Below are 19550 nucleotides of genomic sequence, written 5' to 3' on the forward strand. Positions count from 1 at the left end.
ATTTGTCAAGATGGAATGACATGTTCACTTAATGACACTTAAAATTTACTTGAGAACTTTATCAGGTGTTTTTCTTTAGAAAACTTTACTTCACAACATTCCAAAGCATAATGTCATTTTTTTACTGCACTACATTTCATAAATTTAAGTTGCTGTTTTTTTTTTTTTTTACCTTTAATACTTGAGTACAAGAAAGTATTACATATTTAATGTTCTTAAGTAAATCCTTGAATTACTTTTACTTGAGTAAAAGAAAGAAAGTACTAGATTTCTAATGGAATTAAGTATTAAATGATATTTAATATGAAACTTAGTGCAGTAAAAAGTCAAATATTATGCTTTGGAATGTTGTGAAGTAAAGTTTTCTAAAGAAAAACACTGCTGTAAAAGTACTTTAAGTGTCTGTACTTTATCAGAGTAAAAATACTTCACTACGGTCTGTCTCTGAATATATCTATCTATATATAATTATATTTTTTATACATGAAGAGTTAATTTACAAAGACGGAGATTTATGCGTCACCTGAAAGCTGAATAAATAATCTTTCCATTGATGTATGGTTTGTTATGATAGGATAATATTAGGCTGAGATGCAACTATTGTAAGGTGCAAAAAAAAAAAAAATATATATAAATATTGAGAAAATCATCTTTAAAAGTTGTCCAAATGAAGTGCTTAGCAATTCATATTACTAATCAAAAAGTAAGTTTTGATATTTACAGTAGAAAATTTACTAAATATCTTCATGGAACATGATCTTTACTTAATATCCTAATGATTTTTGGCATAAGACAAAAAAACAATAATTTTGACCCACACAATGTATTGTTGGCCATTGCTACAAATATATCCCAGCGACTTAAGACTGCTTTTGTTCTCCAGGGACACATATTTGCCGTTATGAATTATGATACCGCTTGGTCCATTGGGTCGGATTGCTTTCTCATCACGAGCGAACCGCAATCGTAGCTTGTTTGGTCTGCTTCTGGTGCGCACCAGACAGCGACTGCTGCATTCACAGCTGCACAACCAGCTCTAGTGCGATTCAACCCAACTGAGGCAGGTGTGAAAGCACCTCGAGTCTGTACTCACCCGGACGCCATGAAAAACGAAGGGGAAGCCCTTAGTGGGCAGCCTGTTCCAGTGGCAGAGCGCGTCCACGACGGCCCTCTGAGAGCGAACACACAGCTCTCCGGCGTAAAACAGACGCGACGGCAGCTCCAGCAGAGCCTCGTGCGAGCGGTAGTTATACACCAGCTTCGTCACCTACAAAACCACAAACATTAACACATCACTCAAAGAGGAGGCTTCTGGGAAGGGGTTCCCTGTCAGTGAAAAATAAGAATCATTATTAAATTGGGGTTTCCAGGTTTAGTGGATGCTGCAATGATGGAAAGTTCATTTTAACTAATTGAGGAAATCTGTGCCACTTTAATGTGCAAACGCAGGATGATTCTACCTTAAATATTTTTATTGATTTCATTTTAAATCATGATGCGTCAAAGTCTTCTGGAGGACAACAATCTCCAGCCGCCAAATAATAGAAAGGAGACGGTGATCATTTCAATACTGAAATCAGTCTAGAGTATAAACCATTTTATTTTTGCACTTAAACACTTTCTATTTGCTGAATTTGCACCAGTGGAAGATCAATAAATTAAATTAACATCACTAATGTTATTCGTTTCTGCCATGGTGTGATTCTCCTTGTGCTCATTACACCTTTGCTCAAATAAAATGTACATTTATAAAAGAAAATAAAAGTTTTAATTTTTTACAATTACTAAAAAAAAAAAAAAAAAAAAAAAAAAAAAAAAAAAAGGTGTTTTTAAATACAACCAATTAAATTAGTATTTTAGTTACGTTCTATAACAACATCTGTGTCGATCACCACAGCATGCTAAAAAATAATTTCCACTCATGCCTCAAATTTGCAGACTTCTGTTTACAACAAAGGTTGAGAAGTGATTGCACAGAGTATAAAATCAGAAATGTGCATTTTTCTTAAAGATAGATATAATCTTTTCCAACGTTAAAAAAACTTTAATATCTATATTATACTAGTTTTATCTAGTATAATGGTTTTTAAGGCTTAATGTTGTGTGTGTCCTACATTTCCTTTTTTTGAAGAAAAGAGTACATTTATTCAGTTTAATGCATCCTTGCTAAATAAAAGCGCTAAATCTTATGTAACCATGTCAACGGCTTTACCAATTAAAAAAAAATAAAAATAGTGCTGTCAAACGATTAACTGCATCCAAAATAAGTTTGTTTACATGTGTGCTGTGTATATTTATTACACACATATACATATATATAAAAAAAAAACAACATGTATGTTTTACGAAAAATGTTATATTTGGATAAATATATTTATATAAATAAAAATATATACATGCAAATGCATGTAAATATTTTCAAAATATACTGTATGAGTATGTATTTATATATACACATAAATATACAGTACACATTATGCAAACAAAAACGTTTTATTTTGGATGCGATTAATCATCTGACAGCACTTAAAAAAAAAAAAAAAAAAAAAGAAAATTCAATCTCTCCTGAAAAATTGTATCGGTTTTCACAAAAATAGATAATTTTCTGTAGTCTAAATGATTTACTGTGGTAACTGACAGCATGTCAAACGTCCAGTAAATAAAGCTTAAGCTGCATTAATCTCAGAATATTTCATTTGTATCACACAATCAGCCCATAACCCCTTGTGATGCAGTGTCCTGACCAGCAGGGGGTTGTATCCTCCCTCGCAGCAGCTGTAGAGCGGCGTTCCCATCAGTCTATCCAGCAGAGAAACACCGAATCCAAACACAGCGGCCAGCTTGGACTTCACCACCGGACCCAGCTGCTTGGGATCTCCAGCCAGCACGATCTGCAGCACAAACCCAGAGACTCGTGAAGCAGTCTGCAGTGACCAGCACTTCTACACAAACCCTGCTGGCTCTCACCTGACCGCTGCTCTCAGACAGTAAACTCAGAGGAATCAGCGACTCGGGTTCAGTGGCCTGACCGGCCTCATCCACAAACACATGCGTAAAATGACCAACACTGAAAACACACACAAAACACAACCTTATCTTTAAAACAAGTGACAGCTCATTAACATCACATGCAAGTCGATAATCTGATTATATTTTTTCCATGCATGTTTTACCGATTCCAAAAATCACATAAATCTTAATAAACTATTATTCATTTTACATTTGTGATCCTGGAGCACAAAAGCAGTCATCAGTAGCACAGGTATATTTGTAGCAATAGCCAATAATACGGATCAAAATGATAACTTTCTTTTATGCCAAAAATCATTAGTATATTAAGTAAAGATCATGTTCCATGAAGATAAACTGTAAATTTCCTACCCGTAAAAAACTTAATTTTTGATTAGTGATATGCATTGCTAAGAACTTCATTTGAACAACTTTGAAGGAGATTTTCTTAATATTTAGATTTTTTTGCCCCCTCAAGATTACAGATTTACAAATAGTTGTATCTCTGACAAATATTGTCCGATCCTAACAATGGAAAGATTATTTAGCTTTCAGAGATATAGGACATCTACATCGGAAGATGGCGGCGCGATCGATCGCAGCGGCTGCTCCGGGTCCCAAAGACGGTGCTTTTATGTCGTTTAATGTCGTCTGTTCGTCTCCAAATAGTGTCAGTTTACCGCTAACTCTTAAGGAAATCACCCCAGAATTCATCTATGATCGTCAAAGTCTTTTGGATATCAGCAACGCATACGAACATCAACTCTCGCCGGTGGCTACTGAGAAGCTACGAGGCCTTTGTTTACTGCTGGAGCCGGACCTCGAGACCGCGACCTCGCCTACTGACGCTACCCGCACAAGGCAGCGTCGCAAGCGGTGTGAGAGGACGGAAGCGCGGTAAGCGCGGAGGTATACGAGCTAGGCTAAGAGCTAACCCCTCAAGACCGGCTCTTCCAACACTCATGCTCTCAAACGTTCGCTCTCTGGAAAACAAACTGGAAAACAACTCAGTCGATCTACACAGCATGAGGCAAGGGACTGTTGCGTGTTTGTTTTCAAAACAGCAAGAGCCAATCTGTCCTGTGGCATCAAAAAAGCAAAACGGTCATATGCCCAAGAAAAAAAAAAAAAAAAAAAAAAAAAAAAAAAAAAACAACCACTTCACAGACAGCAGAGACACACGGAGCCTGTGGCAAGCCATTCAGACCATCACTGACTACAAGCCCCCGCCACAGGCCTGTGATGAGGACACATCCCTCCCCGATGCGCTCAACCACTTTTATTCACGGTTTGAAATGCAGAATGACACACCTGCACAAAAACTGCCCACACCTCCCAACGACCGGGCGCTCTGTCTGTCTCCAGCCGACGTAAGGAAGACCCTATCTAGGATTAACCCACGCAAGGCTGCGGGTCCTGACAACATACCTGGCCGTGTTCTGAGAGACTGTGCTGCACAGCTGACAGATGTCCTAACAGATATCTTCAACACCTCGCTGAGCCAGGCAGTCGTCCCCACATGTCTCAAATCCACCACAATCATACTGGTACCAAAGAAATCACCTGTGTCCTGTCTCAATGACTACCGTCCCATAGCACTGACTCCAATCATGATGAAGTGCTTTGAGAGGCTAGTCATGCATAACATCAAAACCAGCCTCCCCAACACACTCGACCCGCTCCAGTTTGCATACCGTCCAAACCGCTCTACGGACGATGCAATTTCCTCCACCCTCCACCTATCTCTTACCCACCTAGAAAATAAAGACTCCTATGTTAGAATGCTGTTCATTGACTTCAGCTCGGCATTCAACACAATAATCCCACAACAGCTCATAAATAAGCTAAACCTGCTGGGCCTTAACAATTCCCTTTGTAACTGGATCCTGGACTTTCTAACTGGAAGACCTCAGTCAGTCCGTGTCGGCAACAACACCTCGAGCACTACAACACTGAGCACAGGTGCCCCACAAGGCTGTGTGCTTAGCCCGCTGCTCTTCACACTGCTGACCCACGACTGCACTGCCAAGTTCAGCTCCAACCACATCAAGTTTGCTGATGACACAACAGTGGTAGGTCTCATCAGCAACAATGATGAAACGCACTACAGAGAGGAAGTGGCACAGCTGGCTGAATGGTGTGGCACAAACAATCTGTCCCTCAATGTGGAGAAGACAAAGGAGGTTGTGATGGACTTCAGAAGAAACTCCGTTGACCACCCCCCATCGACAGCTCGACTGTGGAGAGAGTCAGCAGCACTAAATTCCTGGGGGTGCACATCACAGAGGATCTCACCTGGACCACCAACACCATGTCACTCTCCAAAAAGGCACAACAGCGTCTACACTTTCTCCGCCGGCTGAAAAGAGCAAGTCTCCCTCCACCCATCCTCACCACATTCTACAGAGGCACCATTGAGAGTGTGCTGACCAGCTGCATCACTGTCTGGTACGGGAACTGCAGTGCTGCTGACCACAAGACCCTCCAGCGGACAGTGAACACAGCTGCAAAGATCATCGGTGCCCCTCTCCCCTCCATCCTGGACATCTTCCTTACACGATGCTCCAGCAAAACCAACAGCATCGTGAAGGACTCCACCCATCCCTCCCACAGTCTCTTCCAGCTCCTACCATCAAGAAGACGGTACCAGAGCATCAGAGCCAGCTCCGCCAGACTGCTTAACAGCTTTTTCCCCCAGGCTGTGAGAGCCCTGAACTCAAACCACCCCGGCCCCCTCTGAAACCCCATGCAAACCCCTACCTCCTGAAACATGGACCACCCCCCACCCCAAACCTTACCACACCAAAGAAAAACTGTATGGAACTTTAATTTTTTTTGTGTGCAATTCAAAGTGTGCTACACACAGGTGAGTGGGCCTGTACAAGCCACCTGTAGTAACACTCTCCTCTATGTGCACTAGACACTTTACACTATGGACACTTTACACTATGGACACTATGGACACTTACACACACTGCTGCGTGTGCACAATCTCACAAAAGACTCAGCAATATATGCATGTTTACATGCTCATGCACTACAAATCATCCTGCACTGTTCCCCAACCAGCTGCTGACTCAAACGTCTCTTTGCACATGTACAATATTTGTGAAGCATTCGTATAGTTTGTATTTTTTATCCTTTATTCTTTTAGTTTGTATAGGGTAAATACATATATATAGTATACATAGTTAAATCTGTCAGTAGGTTAGTAGTGTATAGGTTTATAGTGTTTTTTACTTTATTGTTGTATGTCTGTATTTATGTAGCACCGTGGTCCTGCGAGACACGACATTTCGTTCCACTGTATGTCCCCCATGTAGCGGAATGACAATAAAGCTCAACTTGAACATAAGCAGGTTTTTAAAGGTAAAATTGGCCAAAAAAAGTCAATACTACTACAATATTAGAAATTGCCAAATTAAGGCATTCCCACTGGACGGTGAGACGCTTACTGGGTCAGCACGGTCAAAAAACAGATGGAGAAGAAAAGCAGCATGTTAACTGCAAAAGAATGAAGAATTAAGGTGAAGAATTAGGTGTGAAACCATCAGGAACCATTCAGTCTTCAGTTCCACCATTTTCCAGAACTGCAACCTGGAGTCTCCAGGGCCCGTATTCGTGAAAATCTTTAGTGCTAAGAGTTGCTCCTAGCAACAAAATTCTAAGAAAATTTCCTCTTAAAATTAAAGAAAAGATCCTAGTAAAGAAAAAAGTAATTCAGAAAGCATCTTAACCCTTAAAAGAGGTCTTAAGGTCCAAAATGCCATAGCGCCAGAAATGGACGTAATCACTACATGAACATTTGGCAACTGGAAAGATGCAGCAGTGATGATTTGGGTCTGTTACAGCACTTATTAGGCTATGTCTCTGTTCATTTCCTATAAAATACGGTATGACAGCATGGTAGATAAAAAAATAAAGAATATATATACACAATGCGTGTGTGTGTGTGTGTGTGTGTGTGTGAGCGTGAGAGAGAGAGAAAGAGCGAGTATGGTAAAACAGGAAAAATTACACCTGTAATTTCAAAGTGAAGGTTTATAATATACCCTGCTCTTAAAAGTGCGCTTTTATTTCCTTCTTGACAACCAACCAATCACAGTCTTCAAAATAATGTGTCATAGCTAGCAACGGGGTCAGCCCCTCCTCCTCACTAAGATAAAAGTTGTCTTTTCCTCGCTCAGATTGGTCCTGAACCACTTTTAAGCCAAAACTCCTAGTTAGAAAAGTTTAAGCTAAATTAGGAGCTTTCTAAGAGGATTCTTACAATCTTTAGGAATACGGGCCCAGAAGTACAATGTGTCAGATTTTCAGACTTTGCTTGGGTAAAAAAATCCTGATGGTTTCACACCTAATTCTTCACCTTAATTATTTTGCAGTTAACGTGCCTCTTTTCTTAAACTGTTTTTTGACCCTCCTGACCCAATGAGAGTCTCCCTGTCCGGTGGGAGCACCTTCATTTTCCAAATTCTAGTATTGCATCCTTCTCATACATACATATATATATATATATTCTTTATTTTTTTTATTTACCATGCTGTCATACTTACCGTGTTTTATAGGAAATGAACAGAGACATAGCCTAATAAGTGCTGTAACAGACCCAAATCATCACTGCTGCATAGTTGCATTTTTCCAGTTACCAAACAGGTTCATGTAGTGATTACGTCCATTTCTGGCGCTATGGCATTTCAGCGCAGTGTGGGAGATGTTAGCATGTCTTTAATAAGATCGGTCACAAACATGATTCCTGCACGATCTAATGTGTAGAGTCTTATTAACTCACTGTCATGCATTGTGTGCAACACATTTCTTCTCCCTCTTCATGTTCCGTCCATTTTCTCTGCTGCTAAAGAAACGCCTAAGCCCCTTAAAAGTCCTTGTCCGTACTCCTAACAATTTTGGACCTTAAGACCTCTTTTAAGGGTTAAGATGCTTTCTGAATTACTTTTTTCTTTACTAGGATATTTTCTTTAATTTTAAGAGGAAACGCCCACATTTCTAAGAATTTTCTTAGAATTTTGTTACTAGGAGAAACTCTTAGCACTAAGATTCTTCATGAATACGGGCCCAGTTCTTGATTTACCCTTGTATTGTGAAGTAGACGTCCATCTTCAAACTGTGTGTCGCAGCATTTATACTGAATGAAGCAGGGTGGAGTTATGAGGTTTGACTGACAATGTGAGGACCCAATGGCGTTATGAGGTTTAGTCACACGCACTTTCGAATGCTTTTCATTGGCTCAATATTTGTAAAATACACAAAGAGACATAACGATGATCAATAGCACTGATTTGAAATAAATAACGAAATATAGAGATAGGAAGTTTCTGATAATTTTCCACGGCACACTAGTGGATGGAAACACTGGTGTATGTAATGTAAGGCTGTCTCACCGCAGACCGATCTGGTAGAACATCCCAGCGCTGGAACAAGTGGAAACAACGATACGATGGAAGCTGGCGTGGCGAACATCTTCTCCAGCTCTGGCGTACTGACGCAGCTCCTCCGACATAGACTGCAGAACACAAAACACCATTACTCACTTCAATTTACAATGCTTTATGTCATGTTATAATTCCAGCAACAGGCAATTATTTAAAATCAGGGTTTTTTACCTACCTACCCATCAACACCTTAGTAACCACCCTGGGTACCCTAGCAATGGCCTTAGCAACCACCCCGAGTACCCTAGCAACTACATAACACCCAAGCAAACACCCCAAGTACCCTAGCAACCTATCAGAGTACCTTACCAACCGTATAGAAACACCCTAAGTTTAAATAGTGTCTTTGCAATCAGGTCGACGATCTGGAACCCCATCTGAAACATGCTAGCATTGTGATTATACTTAACAGCAACTTCATAGCACTCCACAACAACCTAATAACCACCTGAGTACCCTAGCAACCACATAGCGACACCCTAGCAACCATATAGCAACACCCTAGCAACTAAATTTATCTATATCTATCTGGGTTTTCATGTATTTTTCTTTTCCTCACTTTTTGTACTTCATAAAAGCCCTTCTAGAGACAAATGTTGCAAATTAGCTCTCGCTATAAACACTGTTACTGATATTAGACGGCTGTTCTTTGCGGTTTTATGTATATTAGAACTGTCCCTATTCAAATAAATCAAACAAACAAATTAGCATAGAATTGATCTACATTTTAAATATTTGAATGAACAATAACAAATGATCTAATACACAATATATAATGTTTCTAATCAAAGTTAAAAAGGCCTATGGAGTAAAACTGAACCAGTGTAGAATCAGCAGATGGGAAACAGCAGGAGAATCACATTAAAGAGTTAATTCACTCAAAAATGAATAATTTACTCATTAACTCTTATGGGTTTGGAAGGACATGAGGGTGTTTCATCATCTTCTGGAATAAGATATTTTTAATGAAACCTGAGAGGTTTGTGTCCCTACATCGAATGTCCAGATAAAACTTGATCCAAAAGGGAACATAAAATGAATTATATGAATCAAGCAGTTTAATCAAAGTCTTAAAGAGATAGGAGCACTTTCTATGATGAACACATTTTATGGAAATGACATGAAGGTGAGTGAATGATTACAATTCTCCCTTTAAAAGGGCACAATGTGTAAGATTTTCGTAATAAAATATCCAAAAACTACTTGCACAGTGTGATATTTCATGCAGTTGTGTATTTATGTTATCCCAAAAGTTCAAGGATTTGTAAATCCAGAGAAATTCCCATTTTTTATAATGGCTCGTCCCCGGTCATTAAGAGATTCATTCATCCAACCGTGTACAGACAGCTTTACTGATAATATGGGGAGTTTTTTGAGAGTGCTTAAACTAGACTGAAGTCAGTCATAATGTTCTTTGACAATGTAAATACAAATTATTCAGAGAATGCGAGCAAAGAACAGTGTTGGGAAAAGTTTTTTTGTTGTTGTTTGCTTTTCATATAAAAAGTTATATTTTTGGCAAATCTAAAAGCTCTTTCACACCAAAAGCCTCAGGCTGAAGGAAAACTAAATTCACGTCTGTACAAAAGAACGAAGAAGAACGTTCAGCACTCTTCATTGATTAAAAAAGAAAAAAAAAAAAAAGAAGAAATGTTAGTTTATCTTGAGTAACTTTTGCTTATTAGTTTGATTGAATTGGATCATCGAAGGTCAGCAGCAAAGACACTGGTTAATAAAATGAGAATACATAATGGATATTTGTATAGTTTAACATTTAATTACTGCATGTTTGTGTCACACTCCGAGTTGCATTTCACGGTTTTATTAATTTTGAGGAATACGGAATCTGTTTTTTTCTGAATGAGATGAATAAATGCATGTTCACATTTATTCTAGAACTAAAAGTAACATCTTATGATTTCTCTCAACATGAGGACAGGAGAGCTGTCAGTCAATACATGGGAAAAAAATAACTGGCTTTACTAATTTGAAAAAGTAACTCCGATATTTTCTTGTAAATTAAAAAGTAATGTTACTTTAATTTAGTAGTTACTTGAAAAAAGTCATCCGATTACGTAACGTGCGTTACTTGTAATGGGTTACCCCCAACACTGATAATTTATTCACTGTTTGAATAACTGTGGAAGGTACAGGTAATAAATTAATTATCGTCCGTGAACATCCTCCTTCATAGCGTCATCAAGCTTCGCCTTTGTTATTGTTTTGAAAATGCGACCTCTAGCAGCGAAAACCTACATATTGTGCCTCTAAATCAAGCATGACCTCACCTCTTCTGGCCTGCAGGTGGCGTTGACTCGAGCCAGACTGGCAGCGTGCAGGAATCCGCTCTGATGCAGACGCATGCAGACGAGGTCCGCCGCGCTGTTGGAAGGCGTGCACACCAGCACACGACTGCAGGGGATGCGGTGATGCACCTGCGCACACACACACATTCACCATCTGACCTCCGCTCACTCACTAAAGAGATGCACACAGGTGAGGAGGGAAACGGGTGAGAAGACTGCGCGGATCGAGGGCATGCTACACACAGAATTTCTTTGAAAGATATTTGCTTCACATGCTCATATGTAGTTACTTTAAGGTTTTAAAAAATTTTTTATTATATTTTTTATTACCTTATGTCTCCAGAACTGGACAAAAAAAAAAAAAAAAAAAAAAAAAAAAAAAAAACCTTGTTGCAACATTTTACAAAAATCAAGATATGAATATATTTGGTCAAAATCCCATGTTATAAAAGATGAAGTGCTATGCAGGCCGATTAGACCGCAATGCTGACCTAAAATGCAAAATGTTTGCCCTCTCTCTCTTCACTGTTCCCACACCTCAGACCTCAAATACATTGATTTTACTCTTTACTTCAAAAACTATGCAAAACTTATTTGAAACAACCTTCTCCTTATGGAGACAAGGAAAGAAGTGTATAGTTTGTTTTTAACTACCCCTCCTGGTCAATGGAATCAAAAATAATTCAAGCACACCATTGTGAATCTCTTTAAAACCATCTGGTGCTTCTCGGTCAAAAATGACTTGAAATGAAATCAATGTACTTCTAATTCAATAATGTTTACTCAATGTTTACTAAATAACATTAAGGGGGGGGGGGGGGGGGGGGTCTAATCGAATTTCATGCATGTCGAGGTATTTACATTGTTCGAGAGTTGGATTCTCATGCTAAACATCGCCAAAGTTTTAAAAAATTATTTGAAAGATGGACAGTCCCAGCTGTAAAAGATCCCGGTCATGATTCAGAATTGCAGATAAGTGAAACGGCATCAAATGTCTGTGTTTTGTTGGCAATCAGCGCTCAAGTGCTCGTCACTTTAGGCTGTTTTCGGAGAGAATCAAAGCTGGATCTTTCTTTTATAAATATGATAAAACTAAAGACTCTTAGGAGACATGAAGGATGCAATTCTACTCTATAGGTACTCAAGATTAACATGAGATTGGGTGAAACTGTTATATCCCCTTTAATGCAGTAGTTAAAATCCATTTATGATTTGAGCTTTAAATCTAAAAATGTATTTCTTACTAAATGAAATTTGTTTTTGAAACTTGACCATTTTTGACCACAAGGAGTAAAAGTATGACTATTTTTAAAGACACTTTCTTAGGATTTTATTTTTTTCTTGTGTTCACACAATACTTTTGTACAATTCTGAAAAAGAAAAAAAATTAAAAAAAAGAAAAAAAAACTAAATTGTTATGCAGCACCACAGGAGGAAAATTCTGTATTCTCTGTATTTGTTCTGACAGCACTAAATTAATGTTGAAGACAATATACGCATGTTTAGTGATGAATTGTGCAATTCTTTTATCCAAAAGAAACTTACAAATGACAATAGAAGCAATCAAAACCAACAAAAGACCAATGATATGCAAGTGCTATAACAAGTCTCAGTTAGCCTAACACACGTAGCAAGGTTTTTTTTATTTTTATTATATAATAAAAAAAAAAATAAAAAAACACAATAGAAAAAGAATAGAGCAAGCTAGTGTTAGAGGCCTTTTTTGCTTTTGTTAATTGTATAATAAATCAAAAGAAAACAAATAGAAAGAATACAAAAAGATTAGGGAAGCTAGTTTTTTTATTTTAAAGAAAACAAGCAGTTAGTAAATGAATAGTGCAAGTCTAAAAGGGACACTTTTTTTTAAAGAATAGAATTAGAATAGAAAGTGCAGGAGTTAGAGGGTCCAATAAAGATGGAAGAGATGTGTTTTTAGCCGATTCTTGAAGATGACTAAAAAGGACTGCTCGGATTGAGTTGGGCAGGTCATTCCACTAGGAGGGAACATTTAATGTAAAAGTGATTTTGTGCCTCTTTGGGATGAACAATAATGCGTCGTTCCCTTGCAGAACGCAAGCTTCTAGAGGCACATAAGTCTGAAGTAATGAATTTAGGTAAAGGGGTGCAGAGCCAGTGGTGGTTCTGTAGGCAAACATTAATGCCTTGAATTTTATGTGAGCAGCTATTGGTAGCCAGTGCAAATTGATGAACAGGTGTGAGATGTGCGTTCTTTTCGGCTCATTAAAAATGAATCTTGCTGCCGCCTTCTGGATTAATTGTAAAGATTTGATAGAATTGGCTGGAAGACCTGCCAAGAGTGCATTGCAATAGTCAAGTCTGGACAGAACAAGAGCTTGAACAAGGAGTTGTGAACCATGTTCTGAAAGAAAGGGCCTGATCTTCCTAATATTGAATAAAGCAAATCTGCAGGACCAGGCAGTTTTAGCAATGTGGTCTGAGAAATTCAGCTTATCAATTACAACTCCAAGGTTTCTGCCTGTTTTTGAAGGAGTTATGGTTGATGAGCCTAACTGTAAGGTGAAACTGATGAAGTGATGGGTTTGTTGAAACCACAAGCAGTTCTGTCTTAGCCAGTTTGAGTTGAAGGTGATGGGTCCTTCATCCAGCAAGAAATGTCTGTTAGGCAAGCTGAGATGTGAGCAACTATCGTCGGATCATCAGGATGGAATGAGAGGTAGAATTGAGTGTCATCAGCATAGCAGTGATCTGAAAAGCCATGTTTCTGAATGACAGAACCTAGAGATGCCATGTAGACAGAAAAGAGAAGTGGTCCAAGAACTGAGCCCTGAGGCACCCCAGTAGTTAGATGTTGCGACTTGGACACCTCACCTTTCCAAGATACCTTGAAGGACCTATCTGAGAGGTAAGACTCAAACCACTAGTGTGCGTTCCTGAGATGACAGGAAGAAATGGTGGTTAACGGTGTCAAAAGCAGTGGACAGATCCAGCAGTATTGAGTGTCAGTGATCTGAAAAGCCATGTTTCTGAGTGACAGAGTCTAGTGTTAGTTTTAGTGAATTTTTTTTAAATTGCTCTGCCTCGCAGATTTCTAGCCTCAAGCACAACCTGCAGTGGTTGGTGTTGTACCTGCAGAATGGCCTCTATGAGCGTGATGGTTTTGCCAGTACCAGGAGGCCCAAACAGAACGTATGGCGTGGGACGACATTCCCCACTCAGGATCCGTTTGACTGCCCCTTTCTGCGCAGGATTCAGCTGAGCGTTGAAGAACTGGCCAGGGTTTGGGATGCGCTTCGCTGTCATTGTCAAATCTGAAACGGCACACATACATCAAATTCAAAAGGAAATATAGCTGCAGCAATTCTGGGGCTAATGGCCAAAGAGCCACACTGGAAAGACAATGGTTCAGCTAAGCTCACACAGCACAGGTAAAGAAACAGACTGTTTCCTGGAAAAGGTGGTGAATATCAAAGATATGTTCAGTCTTTTTTATGCAGCTTGGTCCAAAGAAAATCTGAGCCAATCCTGGACAAGATTTGTAGGAGGAGAGCAAAAAAAAAAAAAAAAAAAAAAAAAAAAAAAAAGTTTAACTGTACATTTCTGCCATAGTCACCACTAATAACCTACTCCTAAATATAATGTAGAAACTTAATTTTCTGTAAAGCTGCTTTGCAACGACTTGTATTGTGAAAAGTGCTATACAAATATACCTGAACTGAAAAATGGCAAACGAGCAAATAGTTGGAAAATGACAGGAATAAACCACAGAACTTCAAGCATCTTCAGGATGTGCACAAAAAAAATAAAAAAAATAAAAAAAAATAAAAAAAAAAGTATCACAATTTAAGACCATTTTCAAAATGATGGACGGGTGTTTCATCTGATCTGGTATTGACTGATTCATTGAGACACCAAGATCATGAAGTCATTATAACAAACATGATGTTATGAGCAAAAACTGCAATTTTTCAGATCTCTTGATCTGTAGGTGGTGTTGTTCCCAAAGTTGGCACATACTAGAGCAGTGGTTTTCAATCCTGTTCCTCGGGACCCACTGCTCTGCACATTTTGCATGTCTCCCTTATATGACACACTCCTATGAGTTCATGGAGCTATTTCCTAATGAGCTGATGATCTGATTCAGGTGTGTAAATTAGGGAGACATGCAAAATGTGGGTCCCCAGGAACAAGTTTGAAAACCACTGTACCAGAGCTGCAATATTATGGATAAATTGAGAATCACAATTTCTTTATTTGTTTTAAATAGAGATCACGATTGTCCCATGATTCTGAACGAAGCAAAATAACATGCTATTCACTAGAGGCTGTGACAAAATAGTAATTGCCTCACTCTATTCAAAAATGTTAAATTAATTTGAATTATTCAGAAGATTTTCTTAATTCAATGACACACTCAAATATTTTACCTGTTCCATTACTGAATGAATCAGCGGTTTTGAACGAATCTCTTCAATGAATAATTCAATGACAAATGCATTTTTTAACAGTCACTTGTTGCCACCTAGCGGTGAAAATTATGTTCAAAAGATGATTTACTCCATTGTTTGCTGACATAGGCATCAATGTTTCTATCTGAACTATAAACTTCAATCCCAGTATTTCTGTTATAATATGAATGATTATAAAAAGACAGAAATAACACTGTAGTTGAAAAGACTCTGTGAAGCCGTTTCTTACCTAACTGTCTGCTCTCAGTGGCCATCTATTTTCTGAGTTGCATCATTACGTAAACAAAAACTTATAAATAAATATAAATATATTTGCAGAGGCCTTCCATAGACTCCCATTTGGGAAGAAAAATGGGGAAAAACCAGTAATAACAACAGGGTCTACAACAGCTTTGGTGCTTGGCTCCTAAAAAAGGTGCACAGTTAAAACTGATGAGAAAGACAATTCTAAGTAATTGTGTTCGTTTATTTTGAGTTTTATCCAGTCACCTGTTTTAGTTTGTGTGGCCACAGACACCATCTCTGCAGTCAGCGTCAATGAGCCGTCTGTTTTCTGGGTTTCGTCGTTCTCCTGATGACATAATCAGCACATAGACTCGTCAAACACATGATCGTTTATTACGAACTCTATAATAAATTAATGATCACGGTCACCTCCTCTTGAAGATCCTCTTCCTTCCACTCTCCGCTCCACTGGGGCGGCTGCTGCAAGGGCATGCTGGGAAACAAAACTCAAGCCAGACAACAACAAATCTGAACTACTGCTTCTCCATACAAACCAACTCAAGTTGTGATCTCTGCTGGCAAAATGAGTGTGAATGCACACAGGCAAAAAAAAAAAAAAAAAAAAAGTGAAAAATGTTTGTCCAATTTGAGGTTCACAAAAATGAGTGCATTAAGCACTCGTCTAGTGATCCCAATGCTCCAAATAGTAATTAAACTTCTAAAAGTATCCTTATTTGTAGGTTTTCTGAGAGGAGTAACTTTTCTTCGCTCGCTCTCATGAGAAGCGCACACAAAGACGCTTCAAACGGTTTGTGATCCCAATAAATTGACACACACAGAATTACAGTTTTTAAGTGTTCACGCAAACATAATCTGTTACGTCTTAAGAGAACGTTTGGGGAAGTGTTGGGGAAAAACATCAGATGTTTAACATTATATTACATCCGTGCAGTACAGTATGTCTTCATATAGGACGCCTGTCTAAATGTTAATCAAATAATAAAAGAAAAGAGGAAATCACTCACTGCTCTTGATTGAACTGCTTTTGTACTTTTAATAAATCAATTTATTTGTAATGAACACACGCGTGATTTTTACTAGTCCTGTCAAAATTAGCACGTCAACGCAGGCGATTCATTTTTCCAGTTTAACGAATTAAAAATATTTAACGCAGGGACGAGGCTAGGGTTGGCCACCCCACTCACAACTGCTGTTTCGGTCTCATTTTTCTTTATTTAAGTGCAGAACGTCTTTATGATCCCATCAAACGGGAGTCCTTTCAGACACATCGGAAATCGATACATTTTGTAGCTTTAAGGATTCATCTACAGTATATTTAATTTAAAATTGTGTTTGATAACTTTTGATAGCTCTCAATTATACTGTAATGTTGAATGACTAGTCAATGCGTAAATATTAGAGGAAAAAAAAACTGTTTCATAGAGACATTAGTATCAGTGATACTGGCTTTCAGTCATAAAAAGATGCCATTATAAAAATATTAAAAACACACCATCTTTATGTTGTTTGTACATTAATTTAAGGATTGAATGTGAAATTGCAATAAAAATTTAAAATGGAATTAATCAGAATTAATTTCAGAAAAAATGTGCGATTAGTTAAAAAAAAAAAAAAATAGTAATCGATTGACAGCACTAATTTTTACATTTGATTGTTTTTCCTCACTTGAATGCTTTTGTTTAGTAAAATGAAGTAATATACTACACTTGTTGCCTTTTATTTGTTCTTTTTTGCATCTGTTATTATTTATTGATGAAATAAAAATAGCTATATTGTGATTATTACTATAGCAATGATTATTAAGAACAGAATTGGAGGAAAATATGTAATGTTGCTGGTGATTTTGCTTTGGAACCCTCAGAAAACTTTAACTCTATTTTTCTCAGAACTGACTTTGCTGACTATATTGACTTCAAACATGTAATTTTTCCTCTGATTCCAACAACTCGAACATCATTGAAGGTCTTTTAATGGAGAATAAAAATAAAAATCTCATTTTTGAAAATCTGCTCATTTCGACTCATTTTGCCAGTACAGGTCACATTTTATATTTAAGTGTTTTCTTAAAATGTCACCGTGACCTATTTCTATGTTCGGTGTCAAGCATACATTTAACCAATGCATATTTGTATTAAAAAAAAAAAAAAAAAAAAAAAAACACAAAATAGATCTACGCTTCAACATACGACCACCGTTTATCCATTCAGATCTATTAGCAACTGTAATTTTAGATTAGTTTGAGTTATGATATTGAAAACGCAGGATAATTCACTTCTGTACAAAGTGTTTTCTTACTGTTGTCTCCAAAATGTTTGATCTGTTCCAGAGCACAGTGGCACCTCCTCATGGTCAGCCTGCACAGAGCAGGTTATTGCTGTAAGATTTCTGGTTTAAATGGTGAAACGAGGGCTTTCTGAAGCTCAAGCGAGCAGTGGCACCTGTTGAAGGTGAACTCCACGTCCAGAGGTTCTCCGAGGTAGTTGTTCTGGAAATCAGCGTTCACTCGTAAACTCACATCCTCGTCACTGATCTGTGAGACCCGAAGCACAGAGCGTTTGACTGACAGCTGTCAATCAATCACACAAGGCTTCCACATAACATCCAATACAGAGGACATTCATATAGGTCTGCAACAACCAACTGATACAGGGTTTCTGCAGGCTTTATTATAATAAATTAACCACTTTAAGACCTTTTTAAGAGCAAGAGAAGAACATTTAAGCATATAAGAATATGCATTTTTGCAGTGCATGCAACATTGAATGCCATGACTTCATGAATTTAAGACTTTCTGCTCCAGTTTGAGATGGTCATTAAACGCAAGAAACTAAAAGAAATTATTTACTAGAAATGATCATGATACCTCCGTGACATAGGAGATGTACTCAATAACTGTTCCTCCACTGCAGGGCTTCTTCAGGAGAACTTTATCACCTACAGGAGGAATAAACAACAGAACGATTTTAGTAGCATCTACACCAAACAATTCTCTCACTCTCTTCTCAGTCAATTCTCTTTTCCTTTTTATGGATCACCAACGTTAACAGTTGCTTCTTCTTTAAACTTTTAATTCATTCATTTTTTCAGTATACACTAGTGGTGTAACGGTACACAAACATTTTCAGTATAGCTAGAGGAAAATATACCAAATAATATATAAATATATATGTATGCGTGTGCGTGATATATACATACACACACACTATTAAAACATTTTATATTCCTATTAAAAAAATACACTATAAAAATCTACCTCAACTTCTGCTCTATGGGAGCCCTTTTAGATTATTATAAGGTTACAGTTAACAGAGCCCAAAATTAAATGCAATTACTAATTATTTTTACTATAATAAATCAACACTCAAAAAAAAAAAAAAAAAAATCATCGTATGCAGACATGTAAATTGCACTCAACGCAGTTTTTAAATTAACTTTTAAATTATACAATTTCTATGTGTGGTTGAAATATTCATTTACACAGTGGCTGTCATAACTGGTTTCATAAAAGATTTATTTAAATATAGCAACATTAAATGATTAAGACATCACTAACATGTAAAGCAAAATATAATGAATATAGTCTAATATTTTGCAAATTGCTCGTCTCTAGACCGCATTTCTGTAGTAAATAGAGCTGTGGACACTGATGACTTGCCTGAGGTAAATTAAATGCTACGTTACTTTGTTTACAAGTTGTTTTAAATCATATCTTTCCACGAGTAAAACACTGATTGTGCGATTACATGGTGTTCATTCATGTTTATTTCATGTTAAAACTAGAAGAGTAAGGCGTGATCGTGCTCACCATTCGTGCTGCCATTAATATACAGCGATCTGTCACGCTTCAGAGCACCAAAACGGCATTTATTGTCTGAATTTCCTGAAACAATTGAATGATTTGTCCAGTACACAATGCATACCGAAACAAAACACTCGTACAGAAAATTTACGGTACAAATGTGTGTACTGTTACACCCCTAGCATCTGTATTTCTGTGTCAGTATTCCTCCAGGTCCTTTTTGGGTGAACTACTCCTTTACTCTTTTGTTTTGTAATGCAGATTATTTAAAGAGTAAAGCTGTAGATTATAG

General features: G+C 37.7%; 1 protein-coding gene across 1 annotated transcript in view; it reads right to left on the reverse strand.

The window, feature by feature from the left end:
- Positions 1–19550, reverse strand: part of mov10l1 (Mov10 like RNA helicase 1) — a 38767-nt gene that overhangs the window by 4241 nt on the left and 14976 nt on the right. The window contains exons 12-22 of the mRNA XM_079415695.1: positions 18323–18393; positions 17898–17989; positions 17755–17813; positions 15868–15944; positions 15703–15784; positions 13874–14055; positions 10748–10894; positions 8409–8530; positions 2968–3067; positions 2745–2891; positions 1094–1267 (exon numbers count right to left, since the gene is read on the reverse strand). Coding sequence (XP_079271821.1) covers positions 1094–1267; positions 2745–2891; positions 2968–3067; positions 8409–8530; positions 10748–10894; positions 13874–14055; positions 15703–15784; positions 15868–15944; positions 17755–17813; positions 17898–17989; positions 18323–18393 — 1253 coding nt within the window. The remainder of the gene's footprint in view (positions 1–1093; positions 1268–2744; positions 2892–2967; positions 3068–8408; positions 8531–10747; positions 10895–13873; positions 14056–15702; positions 15785–15867; positions 15945–17754; positions 17814–17897; positions 17990–18322; positions 18394–19550) is intronic.

Source organism: Barbus barbus (genome assembly GCF_936440315.1).
Source record: "Barbus barbus genome assembly, chromosome: 4".
NCBI classification, from domain to species: Eukaryota; Metazoa; Chordata; class Actinopteri; order Cypriniformes; family Cyprinidae; genus Barbus; species Barbus barbus.